The sequence below is a fragment of the Conger conger genome, chromosome 1 (assembly GCF_963514075.1).
Source record: "Conger conger chromosome 1, fConCon1.1, whole genome shotgun sequence".
Lineage (NCBI taxonomy): Eukaryota > Metazoa > Chordata > Actinopteri > Anguilliformes > Congridae > Conger > Conger conger.
Genome location: NC_083760.1, coordinates 14,366,819 through 14,393,734, shown reverse-complemented (window position 1 = coordinate 14,393,734; position 26,916 = coordinate 14,366,819). Strand labels below are relative to the sequence as shown.

The 26,916-nt window shown below is 42.4% G+C and overlaps 1 protein-coding gene across 3 annotated transcripts in view; it reads left to right on the top strand.

Annotated features, from left to right (window-relative positions):
- bcl11ba (BCL11 transcription factor B a) overlaps positions 1–26,916 on the top strand; it is a 51,565-nt gene that overhangs the window by 8,594 nt on the left and 16,055 nt on the right. For 2 of the 3 annotated variants that reach the window (XM_061243787.1, XM_061243780.1), the window contains exon 2: positions 5,021–5,402. In XM_061243787.1, the coding sequence (XP_061099771.1) occupies positions 5,021–5,402 (382 nt within the window). The remainder of the gene's footprint in view (positions 1–5,020; positions 5,403–26,916) is intronic. The other variant, XM_061243794.1, reaches the window with a different exon arrangement.

Genomic DNA, 26,916 nt, shown 5'->3' with positions numbered 1-26,916 from the left:
AACAAGCTGGTGTACAGGTCTACCTAATAATATATATTTAGTACATAAGCTGATTTGACCCCTGTTCTGGCCTTGTGCATCTGCTTGTATTGTTCTGGGTCGCGCATTACCTTCCTGGTGCATTGTGGTGCTGTTTAACCTGTGTAATTGCACTTGGTATTATCTCCATTTTGTATTGTCTCTGTGCCGCTTCTGCATTTCCAATAATTTCAAGCAGGCTACTAACGAGGATTTGACATGAATACTAAAAGCATTTCTTTCAGAGTAAACGTTTCAGCAAATACAGCTTTGCTTTTTCTTTTGAAGCAGTGGCTATTTTTGCGCCGATTATTATCATTATTTATTTATTTATTTTTGTTGCAGACATTGAACACCACGTGAAAATGTAGCGAGATGTATTATAGGCCTACTTGCAGCTACTTATAGCGTTGTTGTCTTTGATCTGAATGCGGCCTGGTTCTGAGAAATAACGGTGTCTTAATTAATTCTCTGATTAATTTCTCTGAATTCTCTAAATCGTGGAACTTTGCTACCTGGAGTGAGGGAGCGACAGAGAGCACTATGGGGGCTAGGGAGCAGTCAGGTCTGTATGCTGCACAGCACTTCTGATAGATGCTCCTGGTGCTCCAGAGAGGGCACAAAGGGTGTTGCCATACAAGCTTCACAGCCTCATTACTCAAGCCTGTTTGTTTGTTGTGGACTATCTGAACGGGAGGATTTGTCCAAATGCCGCCTGTCAGCCCCCATTCCAAGCCGGTCTCCGAAACGCAGGCTGAATTTCCCCATCTTGATTTGGCAGGGCAGGGGGTCACTTTCATCTCTGACGGGGGTTCCCATTTGCCCTCCGGTGACAGTGGGGTTTGGGGTGGGAGGTGACAGGGTGGGTGTGTGCCTACCCTGGCTGCAGGCTCATCGACAGTCCCTCCAACTACAGATTCTGCTGTTTTGGGCTTCTGTGTGGCAAAAACTGCTTTGGGAGAGGTCTCAATGGAATTGCCTAGACACACTGAAGGAAAACCCTTGCAAACTTTGCAGTTATACACTGACGTGGCCTTTTTTTGCTTTAATTCAGCATATGGACACTCTGAATGCTTGCAATTAGCTTTGGTTAAATATTCATATTTGGAGAAATGCATGGTCACATTTTAAACCCATATAAAAGCAATATTTTTTTAGACATATTGTTTCGTAATTAGTCCCTGAGAGCTGAACAGGAAGAAAGGTTGAAGAGCATTAGGGTTTGAATGTTATTACATTTTGTCTGAATGAGTAGTTATCTTGTGTGGAAAATGTTGATAGTTTCGCTACCTTAAAGATGGAGGGGGGTGGCTACTAAACAGGATCGTGAAATGGAACTGCGGCTGGTTGGTAATGAGATGGTGAGGTGACATTCCTGCAGCATTATGACCGTGGCCAAAGCTTGAATATTGATGTGGTCCTAAGGCAATGTTATGTAACCCTACGGGAATGAATTTTTGGGCATAAAACTGAATTCTCTGACTAAATTTTGCCTGGAAAATGTCTGTCCACAATAATAATGTAGTTTTTGGCACTGAAAAGAAATGTAAGAAATTTGTACACATACCAGAAGTGTTCTTATTTCAACTGCAAGCATAACTGTCTGTCATTTTTTTAAAATGCCTTCAGTTTGTTTTTTTACGCCAGCACTGGAAATCCTATGAAAGTGAGTGCTGAGTCATCTGGCCTTATTACGTAAATTAGGCCAAAGCGAGGACTCTTTCAAAATTAGGTTCATAAAAAATTATGTTAAACTTTACTAACGAGAGGAACTACAAATACCTGTTACCTTAAAGAAAAAATGTATGAATTAATGTGTTATTATTTTTGATAGGCCCTGGTCTGTATGAAAGTATGAAAATACAGTGGAAAAGAAGGATATATAAAGTTATATAAATTTGGAAAGATTCCTCTTACATTCTGCTGTGGAATGCCTGCATGAAGACAAATAACATTTGACATTTCTGGCCGCTGATAGAATGATATGAAGTATTTGTTGAGGGATCAGAGAAATGATGAGCCGTAACGTTACCTAGGTGACAGCATTGTTGCCAGGAGTGTGTGTGTGCGGTTGCCATATGTTGGCTCCTGGTCCTGGAGAAAGGAAATACGTGTTGTGGGACACGCTATGCCAAGATCATAATCATGGACAATTTTCACAAGTGCTTTGGGCAGTGATATAAATGGACACTCCCTACAACTTCAGCCCCGTTATTGTGGATTAATTACGCAATTCAAGCTGATTGTGGGTGACTATGATGTCTGCTATAGTATAAAGCTCTGGTCACATGGGTTCCTCATATCCTCCCTTGAATTGCATTGTCTCAGCCAGTGTGCCGACCTGCTCTCTGCATAGACAAGCAGGAACTGGGCATTTAGGAAGAATGGGCCTCATCGGTCTTCATGCTACAGTAGCATGCATTCGGGGGCATAAGGCACAAAGGTTGCCATTTTCACTAGTAGTCCAGGAAAAAGCATCCTGCATTTGGAGGGTAGCTCTGAATGTCTCTCTCTCCAGTCTTGCCTGAGAGCCCACGTTTATTTATGGATCATAATTGATGTGATTGCCAGTTAAGAACTGTTTTTTTGCATTCATGTAGTATGAATTGGACTGTACTTATGTTCACTGAAAATGATGGACCTAGGTCGCTCTCATGCTTTAGGAGGAGTTGCAAAGTGTTCTCACAGTGCAGGACAGTGCTTAGGCGATGAAGTATACACACACACACAGTACACACATTAAACATCTGCGCTGCTTGCTTCTAACTGCATGTTTTGCATGACTTTGAATTAAGCAAACTGGGTTAATTCATTCCAGCATGAACATTCTTTGTTGGTTTCCACCCACCCAAAACAAAAATGTTATGTCAGACGTAAGACATAATTAACTCTTTTTTTTCACATTATTTATTTAATGCTAAAAATACTTTTGCATATAGTATTACCCTTAATAGACACGTTTGCTATGTACTGTATATGATTTATGATAAATTGGGTGGACACAATTTACTAGTGGCATCCCAGTAAACATTTTTGTGGTGGAAAATTTGTGAAACAGCATCGATGTGTTCAGGTGAAAACCTGGCCACACAAAGTAGACGTTTTCTAGCCGACTAGAACTACGCCAGGTTATATCAGGGTAAAACCTGAGCTACATTGAGGTTAACCAAGTCCGTTCATGTCAAAACAACTCTCAACCTAGATCCTTAGTCTGGCTTTTGCTCACTTGGATACTATGACAAAACTTGTTATTTACATAAGTAATCTATGCAAACACGAAATAAAGTAAAAAATAAAGTTGACAGACAAATAAAGTTGTCTGTCAACTACTACTGGACTACACTATTGAACTCATGCAACAGTCTCATGGAAAAAGTGCACCTCCGTGGCATTCACACGTTGACTTCGGCCTCATTTGTGAATGTAAAAAACACTCCCTCCATGGCACATCACATGTTGCATGTGGTTGCTATAGGTTGCATAGCTAGAATAGCTATAGCTAGAATACCAGTGATATAATCTATGATGTAAGATTATTCTGTCCGCTGATTCTGAAGAAACCAAAGCAAAATTGCGACATGTAAATGCATATTTTTCTGGCTGGCGTTCCATTTGACAGAATTTGACAGTTCTGCATTTATAATTTACCTCACAGATAAATTGCAGAAGGTAGTGTAGTCCTCATTGTAATTTATCATCTAAAATTAGTGGTGATGGGAGTCCCCTGGGGAATGTAAACAGTGCTACCTGTACTGTGAAAAAGAAGGGTCCTGGTTCTGTTTGTGCTTGTCTCTACAGCTAAGCTCTGGTGTTTCTTTAGAGCACATGTATTTGGTTCCCAGCAAAATATTTGTGTCATGATCATAGCTCACCACAGTTACTTTTGCAGACTCTTCAAAAAGCACAGACTTAGCCCACAACAGCGACGGAAGTCTGTTTTCTTCACTTCGCTGACAAAAATAATGCTAATAAGTTATCTGAAGCAGCTTAGACTAGCCTGGGTCACAGTGACAGTGATAAACAGTTTCAGGTAATAAGAAAGGTAAAGTGGCACAATTAATAATAGGAGCAGAAAGGCATCTAGTGCTCATTCAGATCTTGGGGTAGAGGATAAGCTGTCAAAAAAAAAAAGATCTGACAAAGATCCCTGCTGGGTCGAAATTTATGTGCAGCCTCACTCACTTTTTGGCGGCTATTGATGAAACTAAGAAGCTGCTAAGAATTGGAAACTACAAAGCGCTGATTGTAATGACATGTTAAAGCGTGTGGATGAAATTCAAAATGGAGGCTGGTGAGAGTGAGAGGACGGTAGAGTAGTGTGCTCTGTGGTTTCAGTCCTGGCCATTTGGAGTGTTTATCGAGGTGACAGTATCAGCAGGGAGATCTGCAGGGTTTCATGTTTTGTGGTCAGGCAAAGACCTCTTTCAGCTCATGCCATCTCTCTCTCTTACTCTCTCTCCATTTCTCTCTCCCTCCCTCTCTCTTTCTCTTTCTCCCTTTCTCCCTCAAAGTCATTGGTGCAGCATATTAATAATGCTGACTTTTGTGCTCGGTTCCAGCCACATGCATATTTATTAAAGCGCTGGCCGCTCCTAAAACTCTTGCCCTAGATGGCGTGCAGGGGAACTTTGACAGGGATGTGGCCATCGGTGCGATCAGAAAGATGCCTTATCTTCTGCAAGTTTAATATCTTGAAGTCGGTTTCTATCTTCTTAGTGCAGAAATCGGCTCACAGGCTGTGAGACTGTGGAGTGCATTTGGTGGTTTGTACCCAGAAGGAAGGTAGATGCTGTTCCGGCTGATGCAATTTGATGAAGAACGTCTGTAAGAGGCCACAAAGTCAAGGGTGTCCTGTCGAGGTTTCACATGTTTCACACTTTTCTCTGATTATGAACGGTTATTAGTTCCTATGTCTCGATGAGCATGGGTTTCTGGGCAGGTTTCTGGGCAGCTCAGACAGTGAGAGTGATGTTTTGCCCGTGTCTTCCCCTCTCCCCGACAGCAGAAACCGACCATGTGGATGTGGGACTGGCAGTGGCCGAGGCCCATCCCACGTTGGACGCCACCATCGCCGGTGCACTGCAGGGTGGGATGGGTGACCACGACCTGCTCACCTGCGGTCAGTGCCAGATGAACTTCCCCCTGGGGGACATCCTCATTTTTATCGAGCACAAGAAGAAGCAGTGCCAGGGCCTGATGTCCGGGCCCGGCTGCTATGACAAGATGGTGGACCGCAGCAGCCCTTCGCCGCCGCGCCCTGAGCTTAGGAAAGTGGTGGAACCGGTCGAAATCGGAATCCAGGTGACACCCGAGGAGGAGGACGAGAGACTGTTGACGCCCACAAAAGGAATTTGCCCCAAGCAAGAGAGCGTCCCGGCAGGTAGGTCTCTCACTCGGGACTCTGGGAGAGGAAACCTTCTCCCCAGTAACAGGCGAGTAGAAGCTCTGAAGTACCTGGGTCAATGCTTGACAGCTGGCCCTACATGAATGTGAAGCTTTGCAGTGTCTCCCCTACCCATGCACACAGACACCCAACTTCCTGTATGAGATTTACACAAATAACATACAGACACCCCTTTGAGAACCAAATTGTGTGTGCATACATCTTTGAGATTCAAGCTAAATACACACATCCATATCTTTGAAATTATTAGGATTTACACACAAGATTCTCTGTTGCCTAATGAGTGAATCATAAGGTTCTCTGGGAGATTCTTATGCATGAATCATTAGGTTCTCTTGGAGATTCAAATGACTGAATCACAAGGTTATCTTGGAGATTCACAAGATTCTCTGTTAGATTCACAAGAGTGAATCATACAAAAGTTCTCTTGAGATTCACATAAGTGAATCATAAGCTTCTCTGTGAGATTCACAACACTTTGAAATTTGTACAGGTGACTTACAACCTTCTGTATAAAATGTGTACAGGTGACACAGCTGTCTTGGTGAGATTCATGCTGCAGGAAATACTCTGTCATCTTGGTGTGATTCACACCCAGACATGTAAACAGCTGTATGAAATGATCACTAAAGATGCACGCACATCACGGTGCAATCTATTTCTAAAAACATACATCCACCTCTGTATGCATGTTCACGTTTTTAAGTCACACACAAAACAAAAAGTCTCTGCAAGATTCACACAAATTACATATGAGCACATCTGTGAGATTCGCACAAATAACGCACATCCACCTCAATGAGATTTGCACTAAGGACACACACCCACCTCAGTGGGGCACACAGCTTCCTGTAGAGAGTTTGATACTGCTCAAAACAAACCTTCAAGAGAGATTGTTTTCCTTTAGCGGATTTCATTAGAGGAGTCTGCCTCTCGGAGTGAAACATCACATTTCAGACTCAAAGCCCTAAAACCCCCCGAAGGACTGGAGGTTGAAACAAATTGTGCAAAACGTGACAGAGAACTCACCCTACTTTCATGGAGAAATCCAGCCTGAGCCATCTGCTTAAAAGGTGAAAAGCTCATTAAAATTCAAATACTCAAAAAAAGAGAAAGGGATTAAAAAGCTAGTTTCCTATTCAATAGGGTAAAGAGGCAGTTTAGTTTAGACCAGCTGCAGGGAAAGAACTCTCATACTGTAGTTATCTTGCAAAACAGTGCAGTCGAGTCCTTCACAGAAAACCCAGAGGGATCTTGGAAAATGGGTCTCATAAAATAATATTCAGGATTGGACAAAGTTTCCAGGCAAAAGGGAGGGAATGGCTTATGAAACCACCATACAGTCTTAATAACATAATATTTTGCATTGAGAATTCTTATTTATGAGGTTTACCTGCGGCAGCGAAGACAGTTTATTCTGTGGAAGCACAATGTATCACATATTTCAACATCCTTAAAATCAGGATAACATTTAATTACTCAATACAGCACATGCCACACACAAATTGACAAATTTCTACATAGAGACAACTAGCAGTAGTCATAATTTCAGTGTAAAAAATCTTCCAAAACGTTTTTTTTTTGTGCTGTTAATTGCATCTGTGACATTTTATGTTTTTGTGTTACTGTCCTTTAAAAAAAGTTAATGGCTAGGTTATGTCTATAGAATAGAAATTCAATAATAAAAAAACAAATCTTGCTTCTCTTGCATTGCAAGAGAGAGCTTTTATAGTGCCAGACAAGGTTTTGAACCGACTTTGCACCTCCAGCAGATGATTTCCATTGTGTGCAGTATATGTTACATATACTAATAAATCAGTTGTAAAACGCATGCAGGAAGGTCTGAGGTCATTTACATACAATAATCTCTACCTACCCTAAGAAATTATTATCTCCTGAAAAATTATTACTGTTATGTGAAATACCACTTTATCTATTTCTACTGTGACTTCTACTGCTAACAATAGCAACAATAGCAAAGGCATTATTATTATTATTGTGATGGTGGTAATAATAGAAATAGCAGTTGTAGTAGAAGTTGTAATAGTAGTAGCAGCAATAGTAGCAGTAGTAGTAGTAGTAGTAGGAGTAGTACTAGTAGCAGCAGTATTATTAACGGTGGTAGCAATAATGATAATACTCTCCACAGTATGGTTGCATCATTATGCCAAGCATCTAGCAGAAACAATGAAACTGACACTGTAAAAAAAATAATCGGCTTGTAAGGTAATGCAATCACAGCTAAGATTCTGGGAAATGGGAAAAGTTCCAGGGATGCTGCAAGTTAATGCATTAACAAAGCAACATTACAACAAGGGAGAAAGTCAATGTGAATTCAGCACTTACAGTCATGTCTCTTGGGGAGCCAAGATAATCTTTATGTCAGTTAAGAAATACTGTTATTGGGATTGTTTTTTCTTAAATTAATATCACTTTCATGTAATTTCCATTTAATGATGCGCAATACTTGCAATGATAATATTCACTATATTATGGCTATAATCAATACTACTCCTGTTCCTCCTTCGCTCCCCCCCTCCATCATCCTCCATATTCTACTACTACTACTACTACTACTACTACTACGACTGCTACTGCTACTGCTACTACTACTACTACTGCTACTATTACTGCTGCTACTACTACTACTACTACTGCTGCTGTTACTACTTCTACTACTACTGCTGTTACTACTACTACTACTACTACTACTACTACTACTACTGCTACTACTACTGCTACTACTACTGCTACTGCTACTACTACTACTACTACTACTACTATTACTGCTAATAATAATAATACTTCCTTATATATGTAGGCATACATGAATCTAATAAGCTCTCCCATTTTCTTTATTATTATTATTATTATTATTATTATTATTATTATTTTTTAGAAAATTACATGACTTAATTTACTGTAATTAACTGACCTAGAAACTTATTTTTACAGTAAACAGTCACTGTACATGGGAATTCTTGCATCAAATTGCACTAAGATAATAAGATAATTGTGTTCATGCATGCACTTTTGGAATTTATGTCTAATTTATGTCTAGTGATAATACTGTGATCAAAAAGCTGTACACTTGTTTGTTTTTCAGAGAGTTACAGAAGTGTTATCATTTAAATAATGGGGAATGCATTTTTACTGGTGAGGAAGTACTACACTATACAAGGAATTGACAGCTCAAGAGACACAGAATGCATTTAAGGTACTTGAATGTCAGCTTTTAGATTAAACTAAACATGCACTCATGGAGGTACACTCAAACTTCCCCTACCGCAGGTAAAAGTGTTATTTTCTGCTGAAAAGCATACTGTGAGCCTTCCTTTTAAGCATAGCTGTGATACCCATCATAAGTCATATGTGAAAAAATAAATATGGAAAGAAAGATTAGTCTTTAAGCTGGGGAAATAAGAACAATATACAACCGCTATCCTTAAAAATAACAGAGAGTGTTTATAAATATATGTAAACACCTGTCAGTCCAGTACATTAGACACCAGGCCTATAGATGGTCTGACAAAATTTGGAGTAGAACAGTGCTATTTGAGGTATATTGTATATACAGGAATGGTTACAAACGTGATAAAAAATACTTTTATATGGGTTCCTTATGCACCCATGCAATGAATGATTTGGAAAGCTTTAAACCAGATTGCACTGAAAAGGCTTTAAGCCATTCCTCCATCCGCCATTTTCCAGTGAGCTGTCTGGAGCTGAAAAATGACTGTTCTTCAAACAGGAAGGGGAGGGACCTGCAACTGTGCTCACTTCCTGCATGGAAAAATCATGTGCAAACTAGAATGAGTAAATATGGGTAATTAAAAGAGTTAAGTCAAAAAGAAATAACTAGAAAGGGAGAGACTGCTGTTTTTTTTTTAGCTGTAAGGTCGAGGTCTCTATGTTATATCACCACTATTTATTTAGAAAGCACTGTTTGCATGATCCTGCATTATACAATGCTTTTGGGGAAACGGAATGCTGAGAATATGAGAAATTCTGCATTGAACTACATGTATGTTTTTATTTTCCTTTAGGGTATTTATGAAAAACAGGGCACAAAGCCTTTGATCTTGAAAGTCTATATGAAGAACGAAATGGCCAGAAGACAAACCCTACACCTCCTTCTACTATTGTATGCCCCTTTAGTGGTAATTTCCCTGTTTTTACTCCAGGAAAAGTCAATGTTATCTATGAGTATATAGGACAGTCATTGAAGATGAACCACTTGAGGGTTGAATTCAATATTTCTCCCTTAAATATCAGCAGGACACAGGCTTGCTCAGCAACGCATTATATTGCCACTTAGCCGTCTTAAGTTTCAGCAGAATTTAATTATATTTAATAGCCCTAATTAAATAAAATATGACATTCTGCATACCCCTAGGCAAGAGGAACAACTGCTGTGGGCACAGGGAGCCATAGTACTGGAAAGGCCCAGCAGAGCAGTTTTTGAAGCACATCCAGGTTAAAATAGTGTTGCTTAATGGGACTGACAATGAAAATTACTGAGGCAAACTGCTGAACAATATTCAATTGCATGCCATTAGTAATCAAAACGTTAAAAAGCATTTCCAATCAGTCACATTTTTTTTTCCACATACATATTCACCACCCTTAATGTATCTGGTTGGCTCAGCTGGTTATTCTAATGAGCGCATTAAACATAATTCACTCTTTATCATATACAGATTGACAGCCAGTGGCCTACACGTCAAATTTTAGACTTGTGATTACGGAAAGGGTAAACACAGGTGTCACTTTTTCAGATTCACAGTTCAAGGAAATCCAAGTTGATAACATACAGTAAACATTTTTTTGCTATCAGGCCTTTGATTGGTATCCTTTGGCTGTGTGACTAAGGAGCTGCTAGGTGACTTACTTGCTTGGCACACATATGAGGATAAAATAGTAAGCAAATTCTTGTAAAAAAAAGAAAAGAAAGTCATCCTCAGTTGCGAATACAGTACATGCGATAAGAGTGCCGTTTGTGCCGTCTCCATCCGAGCGTTTCATATCAGTCGCTCGCCGTTCTCGTCCATGCATGCTGATATGTTTACTGTACATCCCAGGGCCCAGGAGAGAAGGAGTTAAGCAGGAATGAACCTGCTGTGTTTGGTTAGGTCTGGCGTGGCGTGGAGGGGAAACGGGGGGGGAAGGCTTTTGTTGTCACATGAAGATTGGAGGGGAAGTGTCTGAAGCTGTTTTCTCTCTTTCTTTTAAACTAACAATGCTGCTCCGATTTGGATGAGTCCCAACACATCGTTTGTGCTGTGGAGGGCCACAGTGACCCATTGTTGCTCGGAGCGAAATGGGAAGAGCGCGAGGCCCCCGCTCGGAGATCAGTGGCGTTTACGAAGCCGGTTTACGTAGCCACCCGCGCACCGTGGCACGGAAAACAGCCGTCTTGGACCATGACCGACCCACACGGCCCGGCAGTTTAGCACAATCTGAATTTGTTTAAAAAGTAAATGCTTGAAAACGCTTGACAATCATATTTCCCCCTGCCTTTTTAATACAACTGTGACTGCTGTGTACAATCCAGTGTGCCTCATCATCATGCTGGTTAAAGTTGCTACATAAGATCCATCTCACTGTGTCCCTGTTGCCTACGCACCCACGGCAGCAACTTCAGGTTGACTCTAAAATTAGCCAGGCTCTCTTTGAATGGTTTACAGACATAAGATGTGCAGCAAGAAGTTATTTTGACCCTTCGCTCACACCACCACACCGGTGAATATTTCATGAGACCATGAGACCTGCTATATTTATTGCAATATTTACCTCAAACATACGTCCCCCCCCGTAGGTTTGATCTCACACAGCAATCTCACATTTCCCCCTACCGAACTCGGTACTGTGCATCACTGTTGTATGAGCATCGTATTTTGAGAACGGAAATGCCACATTTTTATTTATCATCGATTATCCGTCTAATCAGTGTTTGTCTTCATTCGGTTGCTTTTCAATAATATTGCTTAAATTAGGCTAAATCTGGCAGAGGAGGCTCTGTTTCTGTCAAAATCAATGGTGATATTTTAGTTATGAAAGTTTGTATCAGAAATATTTGGATAAAATACTCTCGCTCACTCTCAATTAGGGCTGAGGGTTTTGGCTGGTCCTGTAGCTGAGGGTAATTGATGAAAATAATTTTTAAAATAACCGGATAAGTAATGGTCATTATGACCTCTCCCAGGCTTATGCTCTTATACTACCCCTCACTTGTGTGTGGACTATTGATTCAAAAAGTATTTGTCTTTGCATATTGGGGTATGATGCAGATTGTGTCTGCATTTAACTATATAAGTGTCAGTATTTCATGGAGGTCATTATTTCCACACTAATGAATTGGGCAGCAGAAAGCACTGCTGTTTTTGGAAGCATTGGCATAACAAGCCCTGCCACACTGTGATTACTGCATGTTTCTCAGTGGGGATGGTTTGGGAATGCTCTGGGAATTTGTGAACATTTGTGACACTCCAGTGTCTACATTAGAGGTAAATTATTAATCAAATTAATTACAAGGTCATTTTCCAAATTGCAATAAATCCCACACATTGTATATTTGTGTATGTTTTAGCAACATCTTTAACACAAATGTGAAAATTAACTGTCACCTTCATAATTATTAACACTACACACAGTGCACAATTATTATCCAACCTAAGTACATTTTCATCAGCATTAGTTTTATCATTAGAATCAGAAGAATCAGAATCAGAAGAATCATAAAATAATAATACGGCAATAGGAAGTGTTTAGTGGTGGTTAATGATTCATTTTAATTTAAACCTTATTAATAGTATTTTAAAATAGTTTATGTTAAACTTTATAAAGGCAAACAGTGTTTTATATGCTGTACTGTACTTAGTAACTATAATATTTGTAGATATGTAAACACGGCATGAATAAAAAAAAACCTGACCCATTTTCTGCTGAAAGATAAAAAACACTCAAGCCCCGTGTTCATAATTTGAGCATGTGACATTTTTCTTTGTCATTTTGTGTAACTGACTGAGGAGCATTTTGTGTAATAGCACGAGATAACCTAAATTCCTGTTTGGCTCTCACAGCAGAGAAACTGCCCAGCAAACATGACTTCCTGTTTCCAGCCCTCTCTCCCTACCTGCTTTTGAGCTCTTGCCCAGAAAGATTTGTTTTGTCAGAAAAGTCTCCCGTGTGGCAGCTGCCAGCTCTGATTGCCAGCCGCGTTTTTGGATGGCAGACATGAGTGACGTTTTCTCTCTCTTTTTTCGGCTCTGTATGAATTTATTTTCAAACTTTGGTTGGGGGGTTTCCTGTGGCTGAGTGGGTACCTCTGTTTTTGGCAGAGCCGAACATGAACCTGTGTGTTCACACCTAACGCTACGCACGTGCACACAGGCATGCGTTGTGCACACTTGCATGCAAAACAGTCACACTCCAAACATAATAGTTACCTTCTAAAAATATAGCTGTCTTGTCACAAGATATATTCACACACACATGCACATACACACAAACACACACACATACACATATATATATAACTCACACACTGTACTATGTATATATATATACATAGTATAGTGTGTGTGAGAGAAAAAGAAAGAGAGAGAGAGAGAGAGATATTGCCAGATATAGATAGGCTGCTTCTAATGTGTGTGTGGTGTTTGGTGTGTGTACTGTACTGCGATAGGTAAAAGAAGGGCAGAAAAGCAGCGATGGCCATCCCTTGATAATACAGCAGACATCCCCCTCGTGAGCGGAGACACACACGAGCCGTCTCACTCCCAGTTTGATTCCCCGCCTTTTAGAAAACATCTCAATTGTGAGGCTTTCATTCCAGACTCAACACATACAGGGAGAGCTCTTCAATAAATAATGATACAGCACGGGCAGTGAAATATTGAAAATGTGTCTCCATATTACTTCACATATGCTTTTTTCAATTAAAATTTACAAAGGCTGGGGGGACGCTGTAAGGTTGAGACGGTGCCAGAATCGATGCGCTGCGATTATGTGGCATGGGGAATGTGCATCTGATTTAATGTGCTGTTTTGTAGCGATTACTCCTGCTGGTGTTCTTGTTTTTTGTTGTTTCAATAAAGCCAGGAGTGCTGAGATGTAGCAGGGGTTTTGAAGTGGTAATTGCTCACTTTTGTCTTGCTCCCTTTTTCCACGGCGTTCACTTTTTTTGTTGTTATTTAAGCTTTTGGCAAAGTTCCGACGAGAGTTTTTTTTATATGCATTTCAAATGAAATGTCACTCCGTACGATGCGGTCCTGATGCATATTTAATGGGCTTGTAAGTCTGCCAGGCTGGGTTGTGTGAGTGCATAGATGTGGGGGCTCTTGCTGTTGAACGTGTGAAGAGGTGCTGTTTATCCTCCACATTGATTTCAACTGAATCGGGACTCCTGTACCTCCGCATTGTGCATCCTACTTAAATCGCGTACCTATTTAATATGCACAATTCTCCTAAGAAAGTCAAATGCATACTATTCTAGTTTTCTGTATTTATTTCCAGTTGAATTAATTTACTATTCAAATACCTCCATTGCTATAATCGAAATGATAATACATCATTTTTATAACGGACGGATAAAATGAAATATTTCATTATGGTACTTTTTTGTGTATAAATCTGTGAGTAGTTGCCAGACATTTTTGCTTACTTCAGAAGATTGTAATGCCTTTTTGGGGTCATCCTTAAAACATATTTCACAGCTACCCTTTATCAGAAGTTGATGGGGACAGTATTCTGTGTTTCACTGGCAAGACCTTTCTGGCATCAGTGTCTTCATAGCATTGTTTAATGTAATGTTTAATGTTTAATGTTTAATATAATGTCCCAGAAGTCGTGTTCATCAACCCAAGCTATCTCTCATAATATACTCTGTGGACTGTGTTCCACAGTGCTATTGCTCACTGTAGGGATTCACACTTTCAATACGACTACGTTGTATCATCTCAGCTAATCGGTGATGGATTGTGCAGCCTGGGTTGTATGTGTAGCGATTAGAATGCCTGACTCATAGTTGAGGGTCTCTTGGTGAGACATATTTTTTCTGCGGTTAATCCACTGCCACCCAATCCAGGAAAGCGGCACTTTTACGTGGTATTTGAAATGATTTCAAAATCCTGCGTCTTGAGCCAAGTCCAGCTACTGAAAGAAAGGAAGTGAGAGAGAGTGAGCGAAAAACAGAAAGAGAGAGAGTGTGTGTGTGTGAGAGAGAGAGAAAGAGAGAGAGAACGGTTTCACTCATTAACATGCCAAGGGAAAGGAAAGCTGCATCTATATACTTCTTTGCATCTTCAAATCCTTTTTATATTTTTGCCTCGTTGCTTTTTTTTTTGTTAATCACTTTGCATGCACTCATTTAAATATTAAAATTTTCTTTAATCATCAAAGGCAGCGAGCCTCATGCATATTCATATTTTCACCCCCCTCCTCTGCATTACAGGTTCATTACCTTGCTCCAAAGCCAAACAGTCATTACCAAGAGCCAGCTTTTTAATTGCTGATGCCTGGCCATCTTCGCCTTAGCACCAAGATTTTCAGTTCCAAGAAAAGAAATAAATAAATAAATATAAATATCTATATAGATAGAGAGAGAGAGATTGAGAGACAAACATACTATATACGTATACATATATATAAAGAGAGAGAGATAGATGTATATAGTACATAAATGTACTATGTGTGTAGAAAATGAGAATATTTTTTATAATTATCATCAAGTTTAAAATAACTTTACATACTTGTTATACATTCCCTCTGCTTTGGGAAAAAGAAAAGGGGTGAAGGAGAGAGAGAAAAACCTGTTCTCTGGCTAGGGCGCTGAATATTTGTCAAGAGGCTTGACGAAAGTTTCATTTGCATAATGACTTTGTAGTTCTGCATTAATAAAATTTGCATATGAAGCCGTGTTAATTACTCCTGATCAGGCTTTTTTGCATTCATGCATGGTAATTTTCTGCGACTTGCGAGAATTGATGTCCCGGCGTCAGGACTGTGATTGGTGGTGGCGCTGGCTGTTGTCGGGCGGGGTGGGGGCTGGGGGCTGGGGCTGTGGGGAGGAGGGGTGGAGGGTGGATGGTTAGAGGGGGAAGGGGTAGTGGGTGTTGCAAAGAGAGGAGGATGGCACATTTGTGTGTTTGTGCTAGCTTTTTATTGCACTGCTCTCTTACTGTTCTGTGCCATCTTTAATTGGTGAGAGAAAAGGGGAGTCTTTTCAGCGCCATCCTATTTTGTGAAACATCACAAAGGAGTGAGACTAAAAAACCCTGCCATATGTTGACAGGCATCTCAGATCTATTGTTTACTTCTTCATTATTTATTTCAAAGCAAGGTATTATTTCACCAATACAGTGCGAATCTGGCTTGTGTCTTCAGTATGCTACACAATTCTAATGGAGGGTACAAAATGAACAGAGCTTAATTGGGTTTAGAGACACTATTTTTTTTTTTTTGTTAATTTATCCAGGTTTTGTACTATTTACTATTTTCTTTCATGTTCTCTGTTTATTTTCTTCAGGCATTATTTTGTAATTAGATAATAATGTACGCTTGAGTTCAGAGTAGTTAATTATATTTCCCTTGTCATAAAATATGAGTTCAAATAATGTCTGTTATTTTTTAAGGCACAAAAGCAGTGATGTCATATTTTCAGGAAAGTGCATTTTTTATTTTACAAGCAGTGCCATAAAGTATGTAGTCACAGGCCCTTAATCAGGAAAAGCATTGGCAAAACATTACTCAATACTCAATTTTATTTTAAGCATTTCCCTATAGGTTAAACTTGTTTTATATTTCCCATGGTGACCATCATATTGATTTGCAGTTAAAGTTACTTTTATATTTATTTATGCATTTTTCAGAAAAATAGCTGCTCAGCTGAAAATATGAGTTCAAGTATTAACTGAAGGAATTTTGCCCTTTACTTGTGGTTTTGGCAAAAGCCTTTGGCAATGTGATTGTGAGCATGTGTGTGTGTCTGTGTGTGCAGGCGAGCGTGTGTGTGTATTTGTGTGTGTGTGTGTTTGTGTGTGTGTGTGTGTGTGTGTGTGTGTGAATGTGAGCACGTGAGGATGTGTGTGTGTGTGTGTGTGTGTGTGTTTGTTTATGTGTTTAAATCTGGTGGTCCCCCAGTTGTTTAAAATGAAGGCAGAATTAAACACAGTGCTTTTATCAGCGTGGAGAGGCTGGGGCCAATGCCAAAACAAAGATATGCAGTGCCCACAGACACTTAAAGCCGCAGCACTCCAATGCAGACCAGAGTGTGTTTGACAGATTTGGCACAAAATAGTTCTGCAAATTAAAAAAGGCTTGCACTGCTGTCCTTATTGTGACAATTGCAGTAAAAATACAAAAAAAAAATACAAAATACAAAACCCCCCCCCAAAAAAAAAGTATGTAGAAAATGACATTTAAAAATCTCGTCATCCTATTTTTATCTGAAAAGATGAATTTTATTGAATAGAAGCCCTGCCCTTAAGAATATGAAGGGACTGTACCATTCATAGGAGTTAATAAACTGAATTAATAATATGGTATATCGGAGTGAGAAAGTTTGCCTATAATGGTATCTTTATGTTCTTTTTTCATTTTTATTCAAGTGTTATCCAAAGCTTTATTGTGATTACTTGTTAAACAGGTTAAAAAGCACTGATACCTGACAGCATTGTCCTAATAACAATAGATTTATGCAAACTAAAGAATGGCTACTTCCCTATTCATTTGTAACGTGAATGCAGCAACATTATCAAATGATATTTTATCTGGTACCCCTTTGGGAAAGAGCAGGTTTCTGTATTCAGTGCTGTAGAACCAACCACTTTAAATGCCCTGAACCCAATATCCACATTTCACATTTCAGCAGAAGCTGAAACTGTATGTTGTAATTAGATATTTATCCATTTTCTTTTTCTGTAAGCTTCAAGTGATGTACGCTTGATTGCGATCACTTGTGCACACTTTATCGTGGAAGAAATACAGTGGATATCGTGCATTATACAAACTGTATGATCGATCGTCATCCTCAGATAAAAAGTAACTGCAGCATCAGGGTTTTCAGATGCTAATTACTGTTAGCACTCTGGCGCCTGATGATGTCATCACAACTTTTCTCCGCTCAGATATTTATTTTGGGCCCGTTGGCAAGCGAGGGTCAAATCGATAGCCGAACCCCTTGCTTGGCACGGATACAAGCCGGGAGGAGGCTGCTGGAGCCTCCGGTCCGTCCTGTTTACACGTTTTTACACTGGCAGATTCGCTGCGGTGACATGTCGATGCGCCGACAGTTTGGCGATGAGCGGGGCAGGATGTAGCGCCGTGGCAGAGGGTGGCTGTCTTTCTCGCTGACAGCACGAGGGTGTTTTTGGGCCTCTCCACTGCCAGGGCCTCTCACACACACACACACACACACACACACACACATCCTCACGTGTTCAGGTAGAAGAGGATCTTATTGAACATGTCACCTCTTATAGATGAATATGCACCCCAGACTGTGAAGGCCTCTAACTGTAAGGGGTTAAAATGTGCCCTTAAGACATCAAACAAGCCACATTTTACATGGAGGTTTATGGTAGTCACATGGCAGGAGATTAGGCATTTTCCTACCACAGCAGGGAATAAAGTTGCCACTAATTTGGACTGTGAATGCCGCTAAAATGTAGGCATATGCTGATAGCTTTTTCAGTATTTGTCGATTCATTTTTATTTCTCATTAACTGTCTATATAGCTAGTTATGTGGAGAAAAGGCATGCCATCCAACTGTGTCACCACTATTCTGGTATTGAGGAATTTTGAAAGGTAACTGCATGCCTTTAATTGCATTACGGTGGAAATTGAAAACAGTTACGGTTATTATATGCAAACTGGGTAGAGCTTTATTATGCAGGGAGCTCATTGCATGTGAAACCAGTCTTGATTTGATAATGTTTTTCCTCCTTTGTTTTTGAACAAGCCAAAATGCAAATAATCATATGGCAGCTTTGAACGTATGCCACAGCAACCATCAGAAATAGCAAGTGTATACCACTGTAAACCACTACAGTTATTATATTGATGTGAGGGTGTTTGCCTTTGCCAGTCATCTCCTGAAAGATTTGATTTATGTAGGGAACACACAAAGTCCCCAGAAGGTAGGTAATACAAGCCGGAAGCTTCTCAGGATCTGGCCTAAGCAGGCCTGGTCCGCAGATCACATACACTGCCGTAAAGCAGCTTTGATGGAAAGGATTGGTGGTGCAAACAATTATGTTTGTGGAGAGTACGCTGGACAGGATGGGATTATCAGGTTGGTGCAGGTTCCGAGCAGCGTAGAGAATCTCTGTGGTCAGGCGCGCTTTTGACTCGTCCTCGGAAGGAATTAGTCGATCTTTCTGTTTACTTCTTAAATCCCACTGTCTAATGAGGCCTCTCAGCCCAAAGTATTTCTGACAAAAGGGTGTTGCCATTTAGCAGGAGAAATCACCACTTAACAAAAGCTAATTTTTCACTCGGTTAACTGGGAGGATTAAGGGCCGGTGATGGAATAATGTAAAATTTTGGGGAGGCGGGGGGGGAGGGTGGGGAGAGGAGGATTTAAACAGCAATTACAAGGAATGGAGAGTTGTTTGTCGTCGGCAGAGGTGAGGATGTGGTCGGAATCCGTCTGACGGACCAGTGCACTTTGAAGATTGCATGTAGCAATATGTACGCGGGCGGCTCAGCCTGACGAATTCGTGTTGATCCCCTTGTTTAGGGGTTTTAAATCTGCCCAATTTCACATGCTAACGGTCGGCGACAAGCTTCAGACTCTAGGTTGCGGAGTGACGGCTCGCAGTTCTCAAAGCTGAGGCACGTCCTCCTGCAATATTGATATTTGCTCTCCTTTCGTTTTTCTTTCTCTTTTTTTCGTTTTCCCTTTTTTTTTTGTAAAACGCTCTGCATGTAAAAAAAAGTGAATGCCAGCCCTGTGTGGATATGGCAGAACTGTAATCATGGGTCTTTTACAATAATTGCTCTCGTCTGTGGAGTTCAGAAAATGCGCTCTATCAAAGTGCAGGCTGGAGTTTTAGAACAGGCCTGGCATGGCTGGAACACCCCCCGGGATGGGCTGGGGAGCACAGTTAACCCTTTCTGCCAAGGCTCCGGCCAAAGGCTGGGTCTCGTTCCGTTTGCTGAACCTCCATTTCTTAAAGACCCCATGCACCCCCAAAGCAGAAGCAGGAGGTGAATTGTATCCTTGCTTAAACCACAGCTCATGCTATGTTTTGAAACAGCTATTAGCTGGTTGACCACTTAGACCAGCTCTATACTCAACATGGTTTGACCAGCTCAAGCTATGTTTTGAAACAGCTAGTACCTGGTGTTTCAAGCTGGTCATAGCTGGGTTTTACTTCAGGGATGATGCACAAATGTAGCTTTTAGAGGGCTGTTTTTTTTCCGTAATGGCAAAATGCCGCCAACGTATGCGTTATTTTTTTCTATTTGTTTTATATGGGGACATTCTGGGTGGCAGGCAGTAAAACAGGAGCGTGCTTTTGCTTTTACGAAGAACCAGATTTTGGTCAAGTGATTTATGTCTGGGCCTGGCTTTTGCGCGATTAACGCTGGTTGGTCCACAGCACAGTTTTCCTCAGGCCTCGGGCCTATACAAAAGCCCATATGTGGTTCAGCGCACATTCAGATCGACTTCAGTAATACAATAATAAAAATGAACAGCAGTCCTCACGCAGCAATTAATGTAGCACAAGGGGAATGCGAGTATGAAATAAAATCTAAGCTAAAAAACAAGGTTTGTTTCTCTAAGAAAATAGATGAATACGATAAAACCTGGTTCCTTTGGTTTTATTGGTGTAGGCAACACGTTACAAGCTGTAGGGCGGGTGCATTTTCCCGTTGGTTTGTAAGCTAATGTATTTGATACCTGACTGTAAATACTGTTGGAGCCTAGCCAACCAGAGCCACTCACCAATCTCCCAGTACGAATAACAGGAAAGCGCATCGCAGAAGGCCAAAAAGCCGCAAGAGAAGCCCTGGGCTTAATCCAGCAAAATTGCCGATCGGAGTTGTGCAGGAGGAGACAACCTTGTAATTTTAATCTGGCATCTCTGTTGTCTGAATGAATAGGTGTTTTACACACCTGGCATTAGCTGAACGTAGCCCACAGATAAAAGGCATACCTTGAACTAAATGAAGGGTTTGAGTGTTTCAGCGTGCGGTTGCTCTTCCCCACCCTTAATTAAATAAAAGTTTTCATTTCATTCTGATCATATTATTTAAACTGGCCCGTGGAATCTGCCAGGTTTGGCCACCCATGCTTTCATCTGTGTTTTTTTCCCCGACATGTTTCCTACCTGGATGAGCAGTGGGATGGCATTAGCATTGAATAACCTCCGTATAGCTGTAGCTTTAGCATTGGAGAGGAGTGAATCTGCCTGAAGGTCTCTTCCAGGCTTTCCTGGATCAGTGGCCTGCTGTTTTTGAGGAGCGTGCGATGTGGAGTCTTGCTGCTGGCAGAACTTTGGCCATTTGCCTAATTTGAAAGTGAGAGGTGCCGTGCGAAATTAAATTAAAGGGACATCACCGCATCATTTCATCGTATTACGGAATCTTCTGTCTGCTGGTGTGTGTAATCCGGCGCGCTCCGGTATACACACGGGGCACACGTATACCACTCTGCCGCTCTAAACCGGTGCCCGATGTTCACTGGGTAAACACGAGGTATGACTGAAATGCCCAAACGAACACTATTAAGCTTAATAGCGTGTAAAGGTTGAACTGACGCGCAACCGATTGTGCCCCATTGCTAGTCGTGGGCGCGATTCCGCCGGGGAGCATTACGGGCCGAGGGGAGAAACGGCCACGGAGGCCGCTGCTCACGGGGCCTGCCTGGGAGCGGGATGGCGGGGTAGCGGGATGGCGATAGCCAGGTGATGGAAGCACAAATGTAAAAACGCGCGTGTGAAAATCGTGCGTTACGATCGTTACGCCGTCCGCCCCTGCGCTAGGGGAGGGGCTCCCGCCGGCTTTGTGCACACATGTGGGCTCGACCCTCACTGTGGGCCCCCATTCATCGCAGTCCTGGGGGGGGTGGGGGCAGCACCAATCTGTCAACGAGGCCTCTGAAGAACTGCAATTTACAATATTGTTATTTTAAGAGGAGTGCGGAGAGGTGGTGGTGGAGAGTGGGGGGGGGGGGGGGGGGCGTAAAACAAAACAAAACAGAAAAACAAGGTTGTGCCGTGGACATAATGCAGCCCGTCCGCACCGTGTGAAGGCTCGGCCATTTGCATAACGCCGCTCCCCACAGTACCAAACGCCAGCTCCCACACATTCAGCTGCACATCTGAGGGACATTTTATAGCACCCCCCCCCCCCCCCCCCCTTTTTTTTTCTGAAGGCATGCTGAATGCCCCAGCTTTTTATAGTTACATTTAAAGGGGGTTGGATGCCTGCTGCATCTGGGGCTCATTATGGTATATAGTATCCAAAAATGCACGTGTAATTAATTCACATACAAACCCGCCTGGCCTCTGCCTGTTTCCTGTAGCACCGAGACCTTGAAGGACTTCTCTGAAGACAGCACGAGCCTGCTTCAAGATCAATACCTGGCGTCAGGGATAGCAGTCCTCGCACTGGACTGAAACCCCCGCTTACTGTACCCATTCCTCTAGTCCCAAATTCGGGAGGGGGGGCACCTGTGCAAATTACACCGTAATGAACTGGACCTTGTATTGAGAAAAAGCTTTCCTTGAATTTCTTTGTAAATTGTTCTTTCTTCTCTGCCACCACCCCCCCCCGGTCAGAATTCGGAGGTTGATCAGCCAAAGTTATTTCACCATGGCAGGGGACACCAGAGGCTGGGTATCAGACGCACAGGACGGTGCAGAAGCAATGATTTAAATTCACTGAAACGAAATGAAAAGCTTAGCTAATGCAATTTTTGAAGTCCGCCTTTTTTATTTTACTGAAGCGATGCCAAGAATCATAGCTCTCACTGACAGAGAGGTTTTTCCAGCTATTTTTCATTGTCTCTCCCCGCCCCTCAGCCTCTACATATTTTGTGAGACGAGGAGCTCTCGTTGTGCGAGACCACACCGCAATCTTTTGTTGTCTTACCTTTCCTCTTGTTATTCTACACCTTGTTTCCCCACGTTATCGCTTCAATTTACGCTACACAAGACCAAAGATTGCTCACTCCCATATCATGCTGTTTTGTCTGGATAATGTGTGAGATTTACGGCTTTTACGCTCGTGATGCAGATGAATTCGGCCGAGAACGCATCTGCGTTTTCCTGGCGGTTCTGGCGTGTGGAGCGATGGCGTATTCTCCGATCACGGCGTTCACCTATTCCCTCGTCTTTTTCCACGCCGACCGCAAAGCCCACCTCCGTAATCGCGAGGGAGCTGGAATGTCAGCGCTGTTTCTTTAAAGCCGGAGACGGTCTGTTGTATTTTTGAAGTCCCTCATTCTGTTCGGGGGGTGGGGTGGGATCGGAGGGGGGGGCACTGTTTCTTGCAAATGAAAACAGATTGGACTAGTTATGGGAGAGGGCCTGGTTTGAGTTATGCTGGAGCCAGTCATACTGTGTGTATGCCGTACCCCCCACCTCCACCACCCTTTGCTGGGTTTACTGTCTTTGACATGTTTTTTCCAGCATTACTCTGGAGTGCTCTTTTCTGAGCTTCAATTTTCAAATGTTTTTTTTGTAATTAAGAATTAAACTGAAGTAAGATATATCTATATGATATAATCTTGATTAGGCTACATTAGCCTGCTTCATTTTTCACTGTCAGATTTTATGAAGAGGAGGTATGCTCTTCACCCTGAAAGTGAATTTTAGCTTTTCGGTTTTATGGTTGCTACCTGAATACATTGTGAATTTTAAATAAATTGATATTGTGGAGAGAAGGCTGTTCTGGAAAGTTCTGGAAGCTTCTGCCTGCAGAAGTCAGTTGATGCTACCCAGATAGCACTGTCAGACTCCCTCAGGTAGAAAAAAGCCTTGTTCCTTCTATTTGCACTGGGCTGCGCTTAATCGTTACAACCCATTCTGCAGATTAAAATCTACTTTATTCTGCTAATTAATTACAGGTCCACCTCTCCAGTTTCCTGGATGTGCTCTGGCCGTGCCGTCCGCCTTTGTGTTTTTTTTTTTCCTCATTGGCTGCAGATTGTTTTGTCGAGGGAATTTATTTTCTAGAATAACATTTGTGTATGGAGAGCGCACTTTTGTCAACAAGAATCCGGAGGAAACGCGGCGATTGTGTAATTAGTGGGTTATTGTCGGCGGTTCCCCTTGTTTAGGAATAGCGCGCGGGCCTGGGCACAAAGGCTGGCGCGATTATTGAGTGCATTTGGTACGGCTGATTACGCTTTACAGGTGCTTGTTAAAAGGAGGCTTCACACTCCGCAGTGCCTGGTGTAGGGACATTCAGGAGCGGCACGGGAGCGCACGCCGTCTGTCCGCTCTCGGTACTGCATCCCCCCCTCCTGTAGCGGGGGACCAAGGGCATTGGGATAAATGGTGTTACTGTCTCCTGTCAGATGCAACGCTCCTGCTATCAGCGCCTTATACGGTCTTCTGGAACAGCGCGTCCCCTTCCTCATCTGGTGTGGATCTGTGCTGCGGGGCCAACCGGACCCCCTCACCCCGCTTCAGCCTGCCTGCGCTGTGTAAACTTCCAGCCCTGAGCTTCAGACTGCCTGCGCTGCTACATAAACACTGAAAACGCACGCTGGCTTCAGCTTCAGGTCTTCAGCTGGGCGACCTTACGAAGCAACGCAAAGCCCGAGCTGTCACTTTTGAATTTTTGGGTTTTTAATTCCTTAAATGAAATGGTTTGTCTCAACCTTGACTTTACATCCCTGGTGTAAAATCCAGCTTGACCAGCTTGAAATTTCCAGCTACCAGCTGTTTCAAAACATAGGTTAAGCTGGTCAAACCATGTTGCATATGGAGCTGGGTCTGACCTGGTGAACCAGATACCAGCTGCTTCAAAACCTAACTTGAGCTGTTCTTTTCAGCAGGGATTGTATTTGTTTAATTGTTTTGGTGTCCCTGAAATATAATTGAAAGGTAATAATGCCACCAGGAATGTGTTGAATGTAGGCCTACTTTATTTTTAGGAATCTGACATCACTATTCTCTCCTCCCGGTTGCTCTCGCTCTCCTTCCTTGAATTTCCTCGAATCCGGCATCTTCTCGGGTTACGACTGACTGCGGTGTAAATGAGCTCATCTCGTTCCCCTCCTCGACTGTGGGAGGGTTCAGGGGTTGCAAGTTTTTTTTTTTGTGAACGAGGCTGTCAAGGATGTGTTTTGACACTTGGAGGAGTCTAAGGCACCATGGCAGGTTGTGACAGGAAAGGTAGCTGGCTGATCCATCTGTCCAAGAATCCATCTGTTTGTGAAATGTTCCCGGCATAATTTTAGCTCATATTTGAAACATGCATCCGGTTTATTCAAATAGCCACAATCTAATAGCGCTAACCCTTCCCACACCGATGTTACTGCTACTGTTCCCATTGATATGAACACTTCTGAATGCAGCCCACACCATAGCTTGGCTAATTGCATTAGCTAAAATGTGAGCTTTCTGTGGCTGTTTTCAGTCTGCTGGCCACGCAGTGTTGGAGGCTGTTCCCTGGTTGCGCTCGCCCTTGAAACACGCATCCTTTCCCTGCTCCTTCAGGGGAGGGTGCCACGTCTGATTACATCAGAGTTCAAGGGGCTCCTGGTGAGATGGAGGGAGCGGCACCGTGAAAGTCCTCCTGCTCTGCCCACTTGCTCTGAGATCACTTTCCGTAGGAGGAAGAAGAGAGCATCCAAAAACGTGTTGTATTCCCATGCAAATCGAGCTCATGGCTGCTTTAGTCACACCGCCCTGATTGTGGCATAGCCGTACTGAAGCGACAGTGACAAAGAATCAAGCTAGCAAATAAATAATACCACTTTCAAATGGCTGCATGTTGCACAGAGCTGGTTCTGTTAGCTGGCATTACAGGGGATAATACCTTACAGGGATATTCAGTGACCGAGGGAAATCTGCGGCGAGCCTCTGAGGTGTGACGCGTACAGGTGAGCGTTAGCAGGTGAGCTGGGCAAACACTAACCCCGTGTGTAGCGGGATTAGTCCTACACCGAGAGGGGATTATCCCCCGCTGCCCATTTCCTGTCTCCCCAGGATTTGAGTGGACCCAGGCATGGGATAAACCCAGTCTGGCATTCTGCTTCTAATCCCTCTAATTTGTTAACGTGACACATGCTTTCCCAAATGCAGCCTCTGGAGTAGCCTGCGCCTTGTGCCGGGCATGTGTGCCTCGAACTACTGGCTCCTGTGAGGCTGCTGTGTGGAACTACACAGAGATACTAAAGGCAAGCTGGGGGTCACTTGGCTAGTATTGAGCTCGACTCTCTCAAGCAGCTTCTCTTTGACCTGAACAAGTGGCTCAACGGTTCCACAGCTCACAGCTGCGCCTTCAGAGGGAGCGGTCCTGGTCAGCTGAGAATATGTGTGGTTGCGTGCTGACGCTTAAATTATCGCTGTCGCCCACGTCGTGCGGCACACAAGATGTTATGAGAAGAGAAGTCCTTTTCCGTTTTGACCCTCTCGGCCACAGATTTCTGACACATGGGCTCCGAACGTTTAAAAGTCTCGACTCCCGAACCCCCCAGGCCAGTTTCGAGTGGCGTGCCATTATTGGAGAGAGTGGTTTAATTCCTTTCACAGAGCTGCCATGTTACAGTTTGCCCTGCTTTGGCAATGGACTTAATTCATAATGATTTCGCTAAGCTGTTCAATTTTAGTTTAAATTCAGAACGGGAAAGGGGAAAACGCAGGATCCCCTCCCCCCACCCCGCTAATCCTCCATTCTCTTAATCACACGTGCGAAGACGGGTGCGAACGGCACCATGTGTACTGAGATTGCTTGTCATGTGTCCAAATGGGATGAGTGCCTTCGCGAAAAAAAAGCCAAGCCTTTACACAGATTAGAATACAAATGTCAGTCCTCACACTCCTGCATTCTTACACTCGGAAAACCAAAGTAAATAATACCCCAAAAATTATGACACCGAGCGATAATGTCATGTGAATTCCCTTTTTTGTTGCTCGCTCCGTGGACATATTTTTGTGAAAAGCACCAGGCAGTTTGGTGGCGTTGACTTCAGAAGTCTGTCTTTTTCGTCCCCAAAATGATTCTGTATCAAACCTCTCCATTTGTCAGTGTCATCCATTAAGGTTGGACTGCAGTGAAGGAACAGAAAGCATGTTGATGGCTATGGTCTGGAAATATCCATCCTGGAAGTGGCCTATATATTTTTTATGGTCCATAAGCAGACATGCATGTTATTTTCTTATTTAATTGTCTATTTTTAATTAAGTGTGCTTGTGTGTGGGCTTATTTTTCTAGCATCACACACTTCTAAGAAGTGCAATGGAGGCCATACAGAATTTACAGGATTAAAACAGCTCTGTAAAAAAACATTCAGGAATAAACAACTTTT